The following is a 19,849-nucleotide window of genomic DNA, read 5'->3' on the forward strand; positions in this document are numbered from 1 at the left end:
TGCATGAGCCACAATCATGTGTTCTGGAATTCCTGTTCTTGTTAAAGTTAGGAACAATTTGTTGTGATCCACACAGACAAATGCTTTCGTACAATCAAAGAAACACAAATAGGATGGTACTCTCTGCTTTCAGCCAAGATCCATTTGACCTTTGTGATGAGATCCCTAGTGCCATGGTCTTTTCTACACCTGGCTGATGTTTCTGGTAGTTCTCTGTTAATGCACTGTCTCGGTCTTTTTTGGATGATCTTCCGCAGGATTTTTGCTTGCATGTAGTATTAGTGATATTGCTCAGTATCTTCCACACTGTCAGATCACCTGTTTTCAGAAAGGGAATAAATAGTCACTTGGGCAGGTAGTTGTACCTCCTGGCATGGTCTGGTGAGCACATCGAAATACGTCAATTGGTATGCCATTAATTCCTGGGGACTTCTCGCCAACACTTGCTGTTGTGTACCGTAGAGTCAGTGGGTTTTCAGAAGCAGTTAATGACATGGGAGGAGACTGCCCATCCTTCTCCTGCGAAGCAGCTGATGGCCTTGAACTGCTTGCCTTTGGGATTGTAGTGCAGCTTCTTCATCAGAAAAGCACAAGGATGGAGACTCATACTCAGTCATTAAGGTAACCAGTTGGCACCAACAGTTTGCAGTCATTCACTAACCTAAAGACTATCAGTGTTAATCCAGCTACCCGTACCAAGGAAGAAAAGCCTGGAGACCTCCCTCCTTCCATTACAATTACCACCAAGAAAACCCCACAGAACAGGCTGCTCTGAAACACACGGGGTGCAATTGAGTGGGAACAGATTCAACAGCAACAGCTTTACTTTTGGGGGCATTAAAGGAAGCTTCAATAAACTGGTTCATTTTTATGGAAAATAATGGGAATAACTAAAATTTACAGTTTAACAAATTGGGGGAGGACTAAGAGGATCAGATAGCTATTTTATGGCTGAAAGGGTGTCATGTGGAATAAAAATTAGGCTTATCCTTTATTGCTGCAGAGAGCAGAACTAGAACCAATGGCTAGAAGTTAATGGGGAACATATTTTATCTCAATGTGAGAAAATTTTCTAACGATTAGGGCTATTAAATAAATTGAGCTGCCTGGTAAGGCTGCCGCACTCTGCCCACGGCAGGCATTGGAGTGAGACCAGAGGACTGCTCGTCCTGATTGAAGACTTTCACACTGGGAAGTTAGCCTAGGCTACCTTTGTATTTCTTGGTATCTTTAGAATTCTAGGGCTATTTGTTAGATGTACGGAGGCCTGGCACTGTCTGTAGGGAACAATGCTGCTAACACAAAGACTACATCTCTCCATGGTTGGAATCTATCAGCTGCTCCTCGGGAGAAAGATGGGAAATCTCCTTCTGTGCAAATTACAGCCTTGAAAACCCTCTGGAGGGTCAGCTATGAGTTGGCTATGACCTGATGGCAATGTGGCAATGTGTTGAGATAAGGAACCCTGGCAGCACAGCAGTTAAGATTCACCTGCTAATCAAAAGGTTGGTAGTTTAAATCCACCAACTGCTCCAGCAGACAGATGTGGCAGACAGCTTCCACAAAGATTACAGGCTTAGTACCTCATGGTGCAAGGCAGGACCAGTCCTTGGACAGGGACGTCATGCTTGGGAGGGTGGAGGGACAGTGCAGGAGGGGAAGACTCTTGATGAGATATACTGACTCAGTGACTAGGGTAATGGCAGTAGGTGTGTCAGAGGCAGTAAGATTGGCACAGGATAAAGGAGGGTTTAGGACTGTTGTATACAGGATTGCTATGCACAGGTGACTTGATGGCACATAACAACTACAACCTCAAAGGGGCAGTCCCACTCTGCCCTCTAGGGTCACTGTTGTTGTGAACGGTTATGTTGGAGCCAACCCACAGCTGACCTTTCAGCAGGTTTTCAGAGACAGTTAATCACATGTTAAGAGCCTGCTCATCTTTCTGCCAAGTGCAGCTGGTGGATTTGAATCACATGCCTTTGGGTATGCAGCACAGCTTCTAACCGTTAAGCCACCAGAGCTCCCTCGTTGGAATCAACTCAGTGACAGTAGATTTGTTTGGGGGCATTAAAGATTAATATGCAAAACCAGATTTGACTTCAAAATAATCTCAAAATAGTATCTTAAGTAGCTTTCTTTTAAAATGATTTAGATTCACAATTTTCCCTAACACACTTTTCTATGTACTAAGTAACTGTTTCTTTATTAAATTCTGCTAAGATGTTTTCAGCATTTATGAGTGTCAAAGAAAAAAACACCTTTGCGAGAGAATCTTACAAAGCTTTTCAGATGTGGGAAAAGAATATTTTAGAAAGATGTCTAGTCTATAGAATAGTCCTCACAATATTATAGCAGATGGAACAGTGAGAGGAAAAAAAAATCCAAAACACAATTACTTTGCGGTTACCCAAGGAGTCAGCGAATGTATGTGTCAGAAGGTGGTTGATTGCTTGATTTCGCATAACTTAATTGAGATTATTATTATTTTTAAATGTGGGTTTGTTGTGCTAATTAACTATAAACATATGGTATGTAAAATGCACGCTTCCAGGGTAAATTAATGTACCTCGAACATGCATCCGTATTTCAGGGCTTTATCCACACAAATGAACCTCCTGTGGAAGTACTATAAAGCAAACACAATTCTGCAAATTGCCTATCACTGGTGGTGAAGCTGACACACCATTTGCCCGTCATTATCCCTGACATTTCACTCACATTGATGATGAGAGGCATTTTCAAATAGGAAATTTCTCCCGTGGAACTGATTAATGTGATGAAGTACTGTATAGAAATGAGGGAAAACATCAAATCTCTGCAATTCATAACTTTTAATTTTATCTATATACAAATGCCTTCCGCGACACGAGGCTGAAGCGTTCCAGTCAACAAACATTTTTTTTGCACCTACTATGTTCTAGGTGTGTTGCCAAGAAAAAGAGATTAAGTCAGACAGAACACTTGCATTTCCGTCCTCCCGAAGGACTGGGTTGTATTTCATTTACGTGGACTCAAAGAGGTCCCAAGTGCATGGTTTAGCTCCGCCAACCAATTTCTGCCACAGCAATAAAATCTTTCCATTGAATTCCCCATGTCACGCACCTTATTTAACATCGCTCTCTCCTCCTATAAGGGCCTTGGTGGCATAACAGTTACGCTCTCAGCTGCTAACTAAGGGTTGGCAGTTTGAACGTACCAGCTGCTCTGCAAAGGGAAAGCGCAGCAGTCTGCCTTGTAAAGATGGCAGCCTTGGAAACCCCCTAAGACAGTGCCACTCTGTCCTATAGGGTCTCGGTGGGTTGGAATCAAACTGACAACAGCGGATTTTGGTTTGCTATAGAATAATCTTTCTTTTCACTCCAAATCTGTTAAATGGTTTATTCTCATTTTGAATTTTAAGAATTAAAAGAATTAGAAGAATGGAAAGAATTAAGAGTTTTAAGAATTAAAGTTGCTATCTACAATATGGATTGAGGCTCAATGTCAAGAAGACAAAGATTCTCACCACTGGACCAATTGGCAGCATCAGGATGGATGGTGAAGAGATTGAGATTGTTCACAGCTTTAGTTTGCTTGGCTCCACAGTCAACACTCTTGGCACCAGCAGCCAGGAAATTAAAAGGTGCATTGCCATGGGAAAGTCTGCTGTTAGGGACCTCTCCAAAGTACTGAAGAGCAATGGTGTCTCTCTGGAGACTAAGGTGCGTCTGATACAGGCCATGGTCTTCGCAATCACTTGTTATGCATCAGAGAGTTGGACAATGACCAAGGAGGATAGAAGAACTGATGCCTTTGAGCTGTGGTGCTGGAGAAGAGTACTGAGAATACCATGGACTGCTAGGAAAACAAACAGATTTGTCCTGGAAAGGGTTAAACTGGGTGGCTCCTTGGAGGCAAGGATTCTGAGGCTCCGTCTAACATACTTTGGACATGTTGTGAGGAGAGACCGGTCCTTAGAGGGACATCATGCTTGGGAGGGTGGAGGGACAGCGCAGGAGAGGAAAGCCCTCTATGAGGTGGACTGATTCAGTGACTGGGATAATTGGGATGGGAGTGTCAGAGACAGTGCGATTGGCACAGAACAGAGCGGAGTTTAGGGCTGTTGTACATAGGGTTGCTATGAGTTGCAAGTGACTCGACGGCACATAACAACAACACAACATCTTAACATTTCCCAATATTTCTGTAAGTGAAACGTAAGCCAGAAAAAACATGAAAGTTCTTATGCAAACTGATGTGAAAAAAGAGAGAGAGAACAAACAAAAGTAAATAGCTCTCCTCTTGGTCATGCAAGCCAATTATGTATTAAGTAGAACTGAGAAATGACAACTGTTGGAGAGACAGTGTTGGTTGGGAGAGCTCCTTGTGCAGATATGGTAGGAACGAGTCTGCACCCTGGCAGACATCACTAATCAATCACACACCTCATTGCCAGTGAGCCTGGTACTCTCCACCAGTCCTCCACAAAGTCACTACCAACTGGTCAGGCGTGGCACTAGACATGAAACTCATCTGCCATCCCTGTTCTGGTTCAATTGTTTTATTCTGTAAGTAAGGAAACCGAGCTAGGAAGAGAAAAGAACTTCTCTCAAAACTAACCAGGCTCTAAAAGACAGCCCTATGATTCAAGCTTCTGCCTCCAAATCAGAATTCTGCATTATCACACCCTTCCTTTCTAATCTGCCTTGGTTTTCCAGGGCTTTGATGACTATTTTTATTCCGTACTCATCAACTGCTTTATCACTCAAGTGTCTACATAATTTATATTTTATGACGATTTGAAGCATTTCCTCTCTTCTCTCACCTGAGAAGGATTTTGAAGTGAGGGATCTGGTGATTATGTTTTTTCGTGGCATTGTGGTTCAGGGGCTTATAATCACCTCAGGCAGTGGCAGGAGGCAACCTAATCAAGGGCTCCGTGAGATCAGTGACGAGGGAGAGGGGTCCTGACAGTTTTTCATTTGATGAAGAAGTCTAAGGTAAAAGGACAAAAGGCACCACACCACAAAATGAGGTTTAAGTAGGATACTGAATTGTATAAATTCTACAGTATAATAAAATGCGGACCCTGAACATGGTCCTCATGACTAAAATTTCCAAAAGTCCTTTCCTAGCAACACAGGCTGCAGAACAAATGAGAACTGGTCATTTTACTTAACTTCTCTGAACATCTAATTTATCCTCCATCTGCCTTCTTTTGCCTCCTTGTCATTTCCAGCTCTTGTCCAGCCTTCTTCTGTGGATGGGGATTCAGTGGTTCTCTGAGGGTCTTTGGGTCATGAAGTTTTGCAGTCTCCGTACAATGATAGTAGCACTGACAATGCCAATAGCCACAACTTTGATGACTGCTAAGCCTTTCCATGCATTTTCTCATGTGGTTGTTATGTGCCATCAAGTCACCTGCGGCTCATAGCAGTCCGTGTTATACTCTTGTGGAGCACCACAGCTCAAAGGCATAGTTCCCCTTCTAACATCCCTAGTTATTATCCAGATTTCTGATTGTGAAGACCATGGCCTGAGTCAGGCACACCTTAGTCTCCAATAAAGCCACTGACATCGTTGCTCTTCAGTACTCTGGAGAGTTCCCTGATAGCAGACGTTCCTAATGCATATATGTATTGTATATACATGTAAAATATATATAATAATATACACACACATACATATCTTCCTAGGACTCACCATCTGATGTTGACTAAGTAGCTTTATTTTGCTATAGACTGAGTGAGTGCTCTGTTATCTACTTTTTAACACACTCAGTATTAAAGACATTTGGAAACAACTGGACTAAAGTATGTACGACATGATTTTAGGATTTACTATAGCACGCAGTATTTTCATTTACTGAGAAATGATGAGGAGTCTTATAAGAAGATTTGCTTAAGCAGAATATCTATTCCCAACCATGTCAGAAAGCCGAACATTTACTATACTATACCTGGTAATCGAGCATACAGAAGTTTGGGAAAAACTGGCAAATTCGAGATTCAAAAAAATAGGGGAAAATCCAGAAAATCGGTAGTTCTCTGCAACTGTCACCTGGTGGATTCCCAAGAAAGACAAAAACGGGAAGGGGATCAGAAACTGGCGGTAAATCCAAAATAAAACAGCCAACTATAATTGAAGAAACTTCTGGTATCAGCATAAATGGCAGTGATACAATAAACTTCCATCTCATACAATGAAACAGATTCTATCCCCACATGGTTACCCTGGTGGGAAATGGGCTGCCTGGCCAGTCCCACACCGTGTGGAAGTCTAAACATTTATTCAAGTCTCCAGAACAATAATTAAAGGGCAAGAAAGGCTGAGTGTCAGGGCAAACATGCTGACTTCTCAGCCTACACGGTCACTGCCTCCAAGCCCACCCTTTCACTGTCACCAACACCCCCTGCAGCACTGACAAGCTTCAGGAACTAGTATGCAGGGGGAACAGGCAGTACTCAGTGGCCAAGGTCATTATCTGAAGCAGAAGTGGTAACATTGGCCCAAGTTGAGTGACCTTCACCGGCAGGCTAGCTCTAGCACAGAATGGAACATGTGACAGGTGGACAGTGTTATCTTCAACTAGCAGGCACCTCCGTACAAAATGTCCACAATGGGGCACAGGACTGCATCCGCCCTGACAGCCAGGACACAGAGGCTTTGGGTCTAAGTCCCACTTCTGCCACATCTCACGACTCTGGTTTCCAGGGATGAATTAATTTTAGGAAATGTGAAGGATTATTAAAAACAATCTTACCAAAATGAATTTTTCTTTGCAGCAGGGCATCCTAGATCTTTTATTTATAAAGCACTCAGAATAGCCAATGTACTATGCTAGATACGTTCTATAATATTGTCTCCTTAAAATGGTCCTTAGTTAAGATACTAAGGAGCTCATTTTATAAATGGGAAAATGGAAGTCACAGATGTTCATATGCTCAGGTCACACTGGTCAGTGGCAGGACTGGAATGCAAAACCACAAAGTGCTTTCTTCCTGCTTCAACAACAGATTGAATCCACTCTGATGACTGGACTTTAGAAAAAGTAAGTGACACACTTCTGAACATGAGTGAGGTTTCTGTGTTGCATTCCATTCCCAGAACACACGGCTTCCATGGGGTTCTTAGAGAAGACTGAGCACCTAACACTCATAAAGCATCAATGTGGGAGAAATTAACACATGACTGTGCTGACCAGGCATTTTATAAACACTCTAAAATCTTTAAACTGAAGACTAACAGGCCTTGAGTCACCACACTCCTCAGTCAGGCTACTGGACCTCGGCCCTCCAATCCCAATCTTGACACAGTCTAGCGGCTGAGCCAGAGTCTGGGAGCCCTCCTAAGAATCTAGACTTCGTAACGCCCCCTATGCCCATGAACTAACCTTTTACCTACATGCTATTTAAAAATACAACACTGGGGTACCCCCAAGTGTAACGTGGTAATGAAATGTGCCACATCACCAAATAAGCCTGTTTGGAAAAGGTCTGCCCTCAAGATCAGCGCTGATTCACAGGCTCTGCTAATACTTGACAGGAAGTGGGATGCAAGTTTATCTCGCAGTAAGTCCTAAGTTACGTACCTTGGTTTTGACCTTCTTTCCACAGAGCAATTAACTTCTTAAATGTAACAGCCAGAGGTTCAACCAGGCCACCAAATGGAGGATCTGTCACCATAATGACCCCGTCGCCTTTATCTTCCTGCAAAAATGCCCTGCACTCTTCAAGGGCTGCCTAGAATGAATGAGAATTCATTTTCAATCACCAAAACTTCTGTTTATAAAACCTACAGACTCACATCTGGAGATATTTAGTGACTAATTTACCTAAGCTCATTGATGTCAAATTGATTGATTTATGATGACCCCACATCAGGTCTCCACAGCTATACATTTTAACAGGAAAAGGGATAAACCATTTGGTTAGGAGCTCAACACCTTACCTGTTAGGCCACCAGAGGTCCCTAGTGATTGATTCAACAACTCTACTCATTGCCACTGAGTTGGAACCAAAGCATAGCTTCCCTTCAGCAGATTTTCAGAAGCTTTAAGTCACACGAGAGGACACTTTGCCTATCTTCTCCCACAGAGCAGCTGGTAGATCTGAACTGCTTGTCTTTGGGCTGACAGCACCACTTCTTACCCACCAAACCACCAAAGCTCTCTAGTGAGCAGATAGTAAATCTCTACTGAAAAACTTGGCTCATGGAGTAGGTAAGAAATGGAAGACTTTAACAAAAGTTAACAGAAAAAAAAATCAATTAAAAATAATTTAAAAAAAACAAACAAAAGAATTCAGGGAGAAAAAAAGGAATGGAAGATACTAAAAACATTAAAACACTGATTTTCTGTGTACCACTCTATATATTCTCTATCAGGGCTGTCAAGAAAACAAATAGGTCTGACTTGGAGAGGGTGAAACCAAGTCTCTCCTTGGAGGTTAGGATTTTGAAGCTCTGTCTCACTTACTTTGGGCACGTGGCCAGGAGAGATAGACTCTGGATGAGATGGACTGATACAGTGACTGGGGCAATGGGTGTTGGTGTGTCAGAATTAGTGAGACTGGCTTAGGATAGAGCAGGGTTCGGAGCTGCTGTACATAGGGTCGCTATACATTGTAGACAACTCAATGGTACATAACAAACATACTATGACATGTTTGGAAGCAAAAGCGACATCCACTTCCTAAATAACATGCCTCCAGAAACTCTGTGAACCTTGATAAATGTCAATAGTTGTAGAGGGGTTTCAGGCCTTTTGTTCATGGGGTCTCTATGAGACGTGCTTGACTCGAAGGCAATCAACAACAACAACAAACAGGGCTACCCCCATCCCCTGCCTGCCAGTCTGCCCTGCTGTGGTGGCTTGCATATTACTGTGATGCTGGAAGGGTCAGCTATGAGTCAGTTCCAAGTCGACAGTCAAAAGAAGCAAGAGCTTTGCGTTGTCAGCAAGTCGTCCCTGCCTTTTCCCAGTCCACCTGACCACTCAATCTTCATGTGGCTGCCTGTGAAATGCCCACAGAGCTCACCCCTCTCCTCCGTGCCCCACTTCCCTGGTCCTGGCTGAGCGAAGGGAGCCTCAGCATCTCTTGTCAAGTGATTTTCCACTCGCTGCATTCCTTCACTCTCAGCTAATCAGTTCTGAAATTCTAGTGATTATCACCCACACAAGCTTTTTGGGAAATGGTGAAAGACATCTAATTCTAACTACTGTTTATGTCAATATCCCATTTTAATGGCTATCATGGCTGAGGCATAGAGCTCTCCAAGCTGAACTGACTCAAACGAAAGGAATACATCATTGCCTATACTTACTAATGAAGAAGATTCCTTTTCAATCCCAACCAACAACTGAGAACTTGTTTTCAAATCCTGAATGCTGGCTTTTTTAAGTCTTGCTAAAAACCTTGTTTCATTTTATCACTAGCTAATATGTCAAAGCACAATATATACTTAGAGCATAATCCACAATTCTAAAAAATAAAATTTTTACACACACACACTTCAAGAAGTGTTCTTGGTTATTTCAAAGTAGTGTTGGTCAACTTTCTGGCAGATGTGATGGCTTTTTTTTCCATATTTCTGACAAAGAGCTCAAACTATAAGTAGCACCTCACTTACATTGTTTACTTACAGTGACATTATCAGCCTTAGATGGAAAGCAGCATTTTTTTAACCCACCTTTCCATTTCTTCACAGATGGCTGCTGTTTTGTGCCATCAAGCTGAGTACTACTCATAGCAACCCATGAACAACAGATCTGAACTGTCCTATCCTGTGCCTCCTCACAATCTCTGACACACTCGAGCTCACTGCTGCAGTCACTGTGTGACTCCAGCTGGTTGAGGGTATTCTTCTCTTTCACTGTCTGTCCACCTTTCCACGCATGACGTACCTCTGCAAGCAATAACCCTGCCTAGTAACATGCTCAAAGTATGTGACATGAAGCTTCACAATCCTTTATTCCAAGGAGCACCGTGGCTGCACCTTCTCCAAGACATATCTATTTGTTCTTTTGGCAGTCCATGGGATATTCAGTACTCTTCTCCAATGCCACAGCTCAAAGGCATTAATTCTTCTTCTGTTATCCTTATTCACTGTCCAGCTCTCAGATGCATAGCAAATGACTGAATAGACCATGGCCTGAATCAGGCAAAACTTAGTTCTCAAAAAAAATAACATCACTTCTCCTCAATAATTTGGAGAGGTCCCTGATGGCAGACTTTTCCAGTGCAATACATCTCCTGATCTCCTTTACAGATCAGTAAGTTATTAATCTTAAATTTCAAGTGAGCTATATGGATAATTCCAAAGCCATAAATCTTAAGTGGGATATGGTATTTATCAGAGGGACACTTAACAATTAACTTGTTATGTGCCATCAAGTCACCTGTGACCCATTAACGGCCCTATTTACAGCAGCTCTAAACTCTGCCCTGTCTTGAGCCAGTCTCACTAATTCCGACACACCAATCACCAATGATCCAGTTACTGTATCAATTCATCTCATTGGAGGCTTTCCTCTCCTGCGCTGTCCCCCCACTCTTTCCAACATGATGTCCTTCTCCAAGGACAGGTCTCTCCTGGTCATGTGCCCACAGTATGTGAGACAGAGCTTCAAACAATTAACTATAGAATAAATTTTTCTTTATAGTACGATAAGTCTACAAAGGAGTAGCTGGGTGGTATAATGGTTAAGCACCTGACTACTTAAAAAATGGTTGCCAGTTCATACCTGCCCAGAGACACCTCAAAAGCAAGGCCTGGTGATCTGCTCCTGGAAGATCATATCCAACAAAACCCCTACAGAACAGTTCTACTCTGACACATGCCATGAGGCAGGGTCGAGTCAATGGCAACTAGCAAGTCTACAAGAGATAAACTTGTCTGAGGGTGGGAGCAGGCTGAAGGAAGTGATGCCTGAACAGAGCTCTGGACAGGAAGTTCAAATCCACAGGACAATTAGACAGTAAAAGGCAAAAGGAAGAACAGAGGCAGAAGGAAACGAGATACAGTCAGTTCAGGATGCTCTGAACAGACACAGGAAAGGGAAGCTGGGAACAGAGAGGATGGAGAGAAAGCAAGAGCTGAGATCACATAGAGCTGCACAGGCCTGCAGAGAGATGCAGGTCTTCATCCCCTCTGCAGTGGGAAGTCATAATCACTCCCAGGGATTCAAGAAACGAGGTGAATGAAGAAAAATGAGCATCAGGAAAGAACGGGACAGTCTCAATTTCATGTCTGAGAAATTGAAAGAAATAGCAAAAGGGCTGAATTTGCTTTTCCAATGATGGCCAAAGAAATCTTACCTTTCCATCAAAGAAATGATGATTAAACATGTTATAATGGCAAAAGCTATCTTCAATGTAAAACTGCGAATACCTGTAAGAGAAGTGTTTTTCATTACTAAATTGCCCAGTCACAGCTTTGCATTAATTAAGTACAAAGTGAACTGAAAACTATGAAATCGTACCTTTAGTAAAATGAATTTAACCTTTGTTTAGTTTCTTAAAGACTGTTGTGAAAATCTAAGAGACTCTTCAACAGTGAATAGGTAACAATTTTATTTTCCCAAGTTCAATAAGCAAGAGTCAAAACTCTATGATACTTGAAAAAAATCCCCAAAAAACTACATGATACTTACACATAAAATGTACATGTTCTAAGGATCAGACGATTACTGACACATTTTATGCAATTTAAGCAAGTTGGCAACTGAAATGCACCTTTCACAGTTAATAATTTTATTTTATTTTTATTATTTTGTGTGTATACCGTCAAATCGGATCTGACTGGTACAAGAGGAGATTGCTCCTCCTTCTCCAGCAGAGCATCTGGTGGATTCAAACTGCACACCTCTGCAAATGCAGTGCAGCTTCTTGCCATTAGGCCACCAGAGCTCCTTACGCAGTTAATAAAGTTAAGACTGAATCCACCTTTCTGCTAAAGAGCTGTTAATTTTTTTCTTCTGTAGTTAAAAACACAAAAGGGCAGTCCTCACCAAGTTTTTGTAAATAATGCAGATTAGCTTATGAAGGCTGTCAACACACAAGAAAAAAAGAGCACGTGCATTTCAGACTTACTGGATCAGTGCTAGCACGAAGAGAGGCTTCCGCACTGTATATGAGAGTCGAGAATAGGGGCACTGGGCTTGTGTGTAAAATACGGCAGAAAGGTGACCTTTAATTCCATTTTAAAGTTGTGGCAGGAGTCTAGAGTCCATATCGGGAGTTTTAAAAGCTGCCTTTCCAAGTGGCAGTCCTTAACACCTATAGGTGTGCTGACTTTGACTTGGGCCATTCAGCACCAAGGACAAAATTCCTTTTCTCTGATCTTTTGGCCAATGCATGCTATTTGAATCTACTCCGAAAGGGTCTTTTTCATCAGTCAAACAGATGCGTAACTACAGATTAGGTAAAATTAGACAGTTTGTCCATGAAGGGTCCTCAGACAGCACTGATGACATTCTTCTTCTAACATATGATAACCATAGTCAAGTTCTGATAAACTATACTTAGGGCCATTCATGTTTTTTATTTTTTTTACAATCTTATTGTTGGTAGCATGCATGACACCTATCATGGGCTATCGTTTCCTGATGCTGTCATCTGCTGGTGTTCACTTGTAGATGTTCAGCTTTATGATTTACTATTTAAAACACTGTTGTATAGATTTTATTTTCTAAAGTGAACCAAGGGCTCAGCTACTTGAGAAGGTGGACTCAAATGCTGATCATGTCATTAAGTTTGACAAGCAATCCAGAAACAGTGAGATGTTAACCAAGAAGAAAGAAGGGGTCCGTACAGGCTACTAACACCACATTCTGAGGAGCAAGGCATTCTCATTCCTAAGAAAAACTGCAATAATCCAGAACCTTCCATGAGCAGAGTTATTACTGTAACTCACAGAATGTACCCAACTCTTCATCATTAAAGTAAATTTTCATGATTTGTGCATTTTAAAAATGTTTGTATGTACTAAAAGTTAGTTTGGATTCACCATCGCAAGAAAATGGAAATGGCCCAAATGTCCAACCATAACTCAACAGAATGAGAAATGATGGTACAGTCACACGATGGAATACTACACAGCATGCAGTTGTAATTTTTTAAATCACTACCTAACTTGGGAGTGACTGGAGAGTACTATGCTGAGTGAATTAACTCAGTTCCATAAGGACAAATACTGTATAAGACCACTATTGTAGAATGTGTATTAGGATCCAAGGTGGGGGTGAGCAGAGGGGTGAGAACGGGCAGGGGGGAGGGGTGGGTGGTTAATTATAGGGTCGCACAATTTGATGGGTGGAGGGAGGGGTGGGTAAAGGAAATGGAATGACTTGGTGTGAAAAACAATGTATACAAACTTTGTAAGTAAACCAGTATAAAATAAAAATTTTCTTTATATAATAAAACAACATAAGTTAGGGCCTATTAATACTATAAAATGCCATCAACCAAAAAAATGAGTCTTCTAAAAACCACAATGTTGTTGCTGTGTGAGATGGAACTGACTCATAGCTGACAGTGGTTTTTCAGAGGCTGTAAACTGCATGTGGGAGACTGCCCATCCTTCTCCCTTAGAGCAGCTAGTGGATTTGAACCACCTGGTTCTTGTTTGGCAGTACAACCTCTTACCACTGGACCACCAGGGTTAAAAAACAGTTTAGCTCCGAACAAGTCTAGAAGTACTAATCCATAGCTTGAACATATTTCCAAACACAATGAAAAGCTACAACCAGGAGAAAACAACATAGATGAATGAAATAATTTAAGAATCAAATCCTTATCCATGTCAAAAAACTACCCCACAAGGTAAAAAGGAAACTCACAAGCTGGGAAAAAATATTTGGGAATGACTTATCTGATAAAGAACTCATATCCAGAATTTATAGCATACTCCAGCATCTCATCAAGGAAAAAAAGTAAACCCAATTGCCATGAATAGATAATTCACCAAAGAAGACATTCAGACGGCAAACAAACACATGAAGAAATGTTCAAAATCCATGGCTATCAAAACAACTATGAGATGGTATTTCACCCCAGCAACAATAACAATGTTCAACAGGGAAGCAAACAACAAATGCTGGTGAGATTGTGGAAAGACTAGAACCCTTACCCGTTGTTGGTGGGAGAGTAAAATGGTGCACCCATTACGGACGGAGATCTGGTGCTTTCTCAAAAAGTTGGAAAAAGAAAATTACCATTTAACTCAGCAATTCTATCACTGGGAAGACACCCTAAAGAAACCTGATCTGGACTCAAACAGACGTATTGCAGACCCATGTTTATTGCTGCATTATTCACAATAAAAGCAGAGATGGAAGCAACCCAAGTGAACATCAACAAATAAATGGATAGAAAAACTATGGTACATTCACACAATGGAATATTATGCAGTTTTGGGGTTCTTTTTAATTTTTTTTTATTATGCAGTTTTTAAAATCAAAGAACTCATACAGCATTACACAACCTAGGTGAGCCTGGAAGACATTACACTGAGTGAAATACCTCAGTCATAAGAGGAAAAATAACACATGACACCACTGTTATAGAATAATGATATGTGAGGTTGAGGAGAAAATAGGAAAAAAATGGATAGTTAATGAACACTGCACTGGAGCACATGCGTGGAAGGACTGTCTGAAAGGAATAAATGATTGCTGGCTGTGTGTATTGTAGAGTCAGAACCGATCCAGAGTTAACCCTCCGGTGGGTTTTCAGAGAGAGTTAACCACAGGGGAGGAGACCGCCCATCCTGGTCCAACGGAGCAGCTAGTGGGTGGCCTCGAATCACATGCCTCTGGGGTGTAGTGCAGCTACTCTAGGTCCCCAGAGATCCTTAATAAATGATTAGATATTCTAATTATGACATCTGGAACACGAGGTGCATTGCAAAGTGGACTGGGGGAGGGGGAAGGAGGGAAATGTGAAAAAAAAACGAATGAACAAAAAAATAAAATCAAACAAAACAATAGTTTAGCTTAATAAGAAAAGAGTATCCGTCTTGAGCATTATGCTCTTTTAAGATTTATCTACAAAGAGGACAATTCACAACAGTAAGACAGGAACTTGAGGGGCAACTGCTGTTGCACAACCAGTAAGTTGGAAATGATTTCTAGCTGACCCTCCAGTGGGGTTTCAGAGGGACTGAATGAATGCTCCCTTTAGGGGACAGCACATCTGTTAACAGAGGAGGGATAACTCAATAAAGGAAGGTAAGAATGACTGTAACTCCAAGAATAGAATCAATGTGAGTGAATTATAGGTATAAAAACTGGAGACTTGACGGTTTTTATTTTTCCTGGTCTACAGATAATCTAAATTAATAAAAGATGCTTGCCACCATTTTTCCGCATTTCAAATGATGTCCAGTTATAACTATCTATGCTCCTCTACTGTTCATGGGGTTTTCAGAGGCCTATTATTTAACAAGTGGATGGCCAATCTTTGTTTTGGATAGTCTGGGACCTCTCCAAATTATTGAGGAGCAATGATGTCAGTTTAAGGACTAAGGTGTGTCTGAGTGAGACCACAGTTTTTTCTGATCACTTGCTATGCATCTGAAAGCTGGACAATGAATAAGAACGACAGAAGAATTGACCCCTTTGAGCTGTGGTGCTGGAGAAAAGCACTGAACATCGCACGGATGGCCAAGAGAACAAAGAAATAGGTCTTGGAGGAAGTGCAGGCAGAGTGGTTCTTGGAGGCAAAGATGACAAAGCTCTGCCTCACACACTTCAAGCATTTTGCTAGGAGAGGCTGTTCCTTGGAGAGTAACATGTTGATTAGAAAGGCAGACTGACACAGTGACTGCTGCAATGGGCTCTAGTGTGTCAGATGGCACAGGAAAGGTCAGAGTTCAGATCTAATGTCCACTGGGTTGCTACGGGTCATACTCAACTCAATGGCACCTAACAACAATGGACAGTCCTAAGGACAAAAACAAATTATGAAAAATAAACAAGCAAGCAAAAACTCACAAAATCCACAATGAGTTTTTGAAAGTATCAAAAGCCTAGCACCAATTCCTAGAAATTCTGATTCAACAGATCAGGATTAGCTTCTGGCATCAGCACTCTCCAAGACAGTGAAGTCTGAATAAGGTCAGCTGATTATACCAGCAGCCACTTCCTGGCTGGGACACCGGACTACAGTTATGCAGGTGAAATGTGGAAACTCAGCGAAGAGTACAGGAAACCTCTGAACTATTTGTGGCAGCTGTATGTGAATCTACAAAAAAGTTATTCTTTAGAAAAAGGTTCTGCAGTACTCTCTTTGGCAGAACTTATACTAAAATTGGAATGATAGAGAGAAGCCCCTCTACAAGGAGGACAGGCAAATAAGTCTGTGAAGGGTTCTCTATTTTTCAACATTGATGTTAGTGAGTGCATCACTTGGAAGAAACAGCACATTAAGACAAATAGAGACCACAGGATATACTAAGTTTTGCTGCTGCTGTTAGATGTGACTGAGTCAAGTACGACTTATAGTGATTCTGTGAACAACAGATCTGAACCCTGTCCTGTCCCGTGCCATCCTCACACTTCCTGACACACTATAGCCTACTGCAGCAGTCACTGTGTCAACCCACCTGATTAAGGGTGGCCCTCTCCTCATCTGTCCCCTCACCTCCCCAAGTGTGATGTCTTTCTCTAAGGAATAACCTCTCCTAGCCACATGCCCAAAGTGTGTGAGATGAAGCTACACTGTCTTTGCCTCCAAGGAGCACTCTGGCTGCACCTTCTCCAAAACTACAAAGTTTTAGGCCAATAGAATCAGGGAGGAAAAGGAACTGACCACCAAGTTCAGAGGTTGCCCACTCCATCCATTTCTATCTACTTCGGAGTCCAGTCAAAAATAAAGTTCAAAGATTAACAAATAATAAGCTCATAGACTAAGCAAAAAATCCCACACCAAACCTTTCCACACTCTCCACGTGATTCTAATGAACAAGTGGGACTGAGAATCACTGAAAGAAACACCTTCCAATAAAAAGAGGCCCCCAAAACTCTACAAAACAAACACAGGACCAGCTTCAGGAAGAAAGAGTTGCAAAAGTTTTGCCAATCTGCCACACTAAGGTTAAAATTTACATTTTCTTATTTGCAAGACTAAACTTTCTCTATTCTTTAACTTTCTGTCTGTATGTTTTGCCTTTGATACACAGTAGTCTCAATGTGCTTCCTGCAAATTTTAATACAGAAGAATATTATCAATAGGACTCTGAACATCAATAATTCTTTGTAAACAACATGTAAATCTTCCAGAGAATTCATAACCTAGTGAAAAGACTGAAGCAAAAATCAAAGACAACTTTAATAACACATCTTGAAATCTTAATAGTGATGCTTCTTTGCTTCCATTACCCACAATTATCCATTACCACCTATGACTGTTCCACCTTTTATGGTTACTTTTTAATATAAAGAGAGCTCTGGTGGCCTAGTGGGTATGGAGTTGCACTGCCAACCCAAAGGCAGGGGGTTCAGATCCACCAGCTGTTCAGCTCTCTGCAATTTACAGCCTCTGAAAATCCCTGGAGGGTCAGCTACCAAGTTGGTTCTGACCCAAGTGCACATAGTGTAACATAACAATATTAAATACAGTTAACGAGTGTGGTTTATCCTTTTCCGAGTACACTGTGGTTAAGAGCTGGTCTGGTTGGAAACTTCCGTATTAGTTGTGTAAGAGTCTTGGACATACCACGGACTGTCAAGAAAACAAACAGGTCTGTCTTGGAATAGGTGAAACCAAGTCTCTCCTTGGAGACTAGGATTCGGAAGCTCCACCTCACTTAACTTTGGGCATGTGGCCAGGAGGGACCGATCCTTGGAGAAGGACATCATGCTCGGAAGGGTGGATGGACGGTGCAGGAAAGAGAGACCCAGATTGATACAGTAACTGGGGAGATGTGGGTTGGTGTGTTGGAATTTGTGTGACTGGCTCAGGACAGGGCAGGCTTCAGAGCTGCTGTACACAGGGTCACTATGCATCGCAGGTGACTCAACCAATAACATTCTATGACAGGTTTGGAAGCAGCAGTGGCATCCACTTCCTAAACAACATGTCTCCGGAAACTCTATGAACTTTGATAAATGTTGATGGTTATAGAGGAGCTTCAGGCCTTTTGTTCACAGGGTCGCTATGAGTTGTGCTCGACTTGAAGGTAATCAACAACAACCCCACCGCCCCTTTAATAAATTACTTAACCTAAGAGTCAGTTTCTTCACCTGAGTGAAATGGGGATAGTAACTGTTTCCGTACAGGAATTGGCAATGAGGAAGGACAGAGTCCAAGAGCTTTCTATCACAAGAGTTAAGTAAAATGCAGGCCTGCAGGATGAACGGCATTGTCCTCCCCTCTGCCCTAGCAGCTGCTGAAACCACACATCCTGATGAGCAGTATTATCTATGTCACTAATCAGAGTCTGTCTTGGGGCATCCTGTCTTATCCGAAGAAGTGTCAGCCGACTGCATGGGCAGAAAGCACAGCAGAGGGCTGAGCAGCTCTGAACACAGGGCAGGACTGGAACCAGAGAACACTGCTGTAGCACATGCAGCCCACCTCATAGTAAGTGATGGCTCTTAATGCAGAAGCCTCTGACAGCAGACTAGAGGCCTCTGACAGCAGACTGCATGTTGACGGACTAGATGTGTGTGCTTTCAATGATCATAACCTCACCTACTCAAGCCCGTTTCCGGGATCTCCGCACTATCTGTCAAGAACAAGCATGCAAGCCCTGCTCATCTAGATCCCCTTCTAGACCCACAATTCTACTCAAGGAGCAGTGGTTCTGCTTCCAGCATCTCTTTGTCTCCTTTCATGAAGTTTTTCCTTCTTTTTTTTATAAATGCTCTCTTTATGGGAAAGAAAATTCTGGTCTTCTGCTTGGCCATTCTTGCTGGTGGGAGAAAGCTTTCTGACCCTCTGAAAGGCTGAGAGCCACACCAGCAAGAGTAAGAATAAGTGAGGTCATTTCAAGCCCTTAATACGGTGCCAGATACTCAAATGTCCGGCATCATTCTCAGTATCAACCATCAGTGTCTTATCACCTCATACAAGGGAAGAGTATTTGTTCAACCCAAATTTCTTTTCCTATAATCTACTCACACTTCCTCTCTGTTATTTTATGAAGTTAACAGAACAGCTGTTCCCATTCTCTGTGCCACATCCCTCACAATCATTTCAGGCACAGGGCACATCTGCTAGATTTCATACAACATAAATTTGTACTGCAGAAATGAACAAGAGGTTCAGCTAACTGGAAAATGTTAAAACTGTACATTTTAACCTAGCGAACACTCTAAAAACTGTAGAAAGAGCAATTACTGTTAATAAGTAAGTACATCTTCTCATTTATCTAAATGCCAAATAAATGATAAAACAAAAATCCTTTTTTGTTTTTAATTCCAGGAACACCACGGGTCAATCATCGTATGCGTTTCCTCCCTTCTGTACTGTTCTGTGCACATGAACAAAGGGGGGAAATGGGGGGGGGGAGCTCTGGTAGCCTAGTGGTAAGGAATTCCACTGCCAACCCAAAGGTAAGTGGTTTGAATCCACCAGCTGCTCTGCAGGAGAGAGATGGGTCATCTTCTCCCGTGCGATTTACTGCCTCTGAAAAGCTGCTAAGAGGGTCAGCTATGAGCCGGTTCCGACACCATGGCACCTAACAAGTTTTCAATAAACGCTGTTGTGTGGATTCCAATTCATGGGCTCATCCTCTGAGTTTTCAAGGCTGTAAATCTTTTTTTTTCCTTTTTTTTTTTAATTTAGGTTGTTTATTTTTCATTTCAATGAACATCTACAGAGATTTTGGGATTCCATTCATTCATTGTTGCACCCTTTTC

The 19,849-nt window shown here is 41.9% G+C and overlaps 1 protein-coding gene across 1 annotated transcript in view; it reads right to left on the minus strand.

Annotated features, from left to right (window-relative positions):
- Positions 1 to 19,849, minus strand: part of ZCCHC4 (zinc finger, CCHC domain containing 4) — a 64,888-nt gene that overhangs the window by 15,230 nt on the left and 29,809 nt on the right. The window contains exons 6-8 of the mRNA XM_006899278.1: positions 11,304 to 11,376; positions 7,577 to 7,727; positions 5,945 to 6,045 (exon numbers count right to left, since the gene is read on the minus strand). Coding sequence (XP_006899340.1) covers positions 5,945 to 6,045; positions 7,577 to 7,727; positions 11,304 to 11,376 — 325 coding nt within the window. The remainder of the gene's footprint in view (positions 1 to 5,944; positions 6,046 to 7,576; positions 7,728 to 11,303; positions 11,377 to 19,849) is intronic.

This window comes from Elephantulus edwardii, unplaced genomic scaffold (genome assembly GCF_000299155.1).
Source record: "Elephantulus edwardii isolate Elephantulus edwardi_28Jun2011 unplaced genomic scaffold, EleEdw1.0 scaffold00251, whole genome shotgun sequence".
Taxonomy (NCBI): Eukaryota; Metazoa; Chordata; class Mammalia; order Macroscelidea; family Macroscelididae; genus Elephantulus; species Elephantulus edwardii.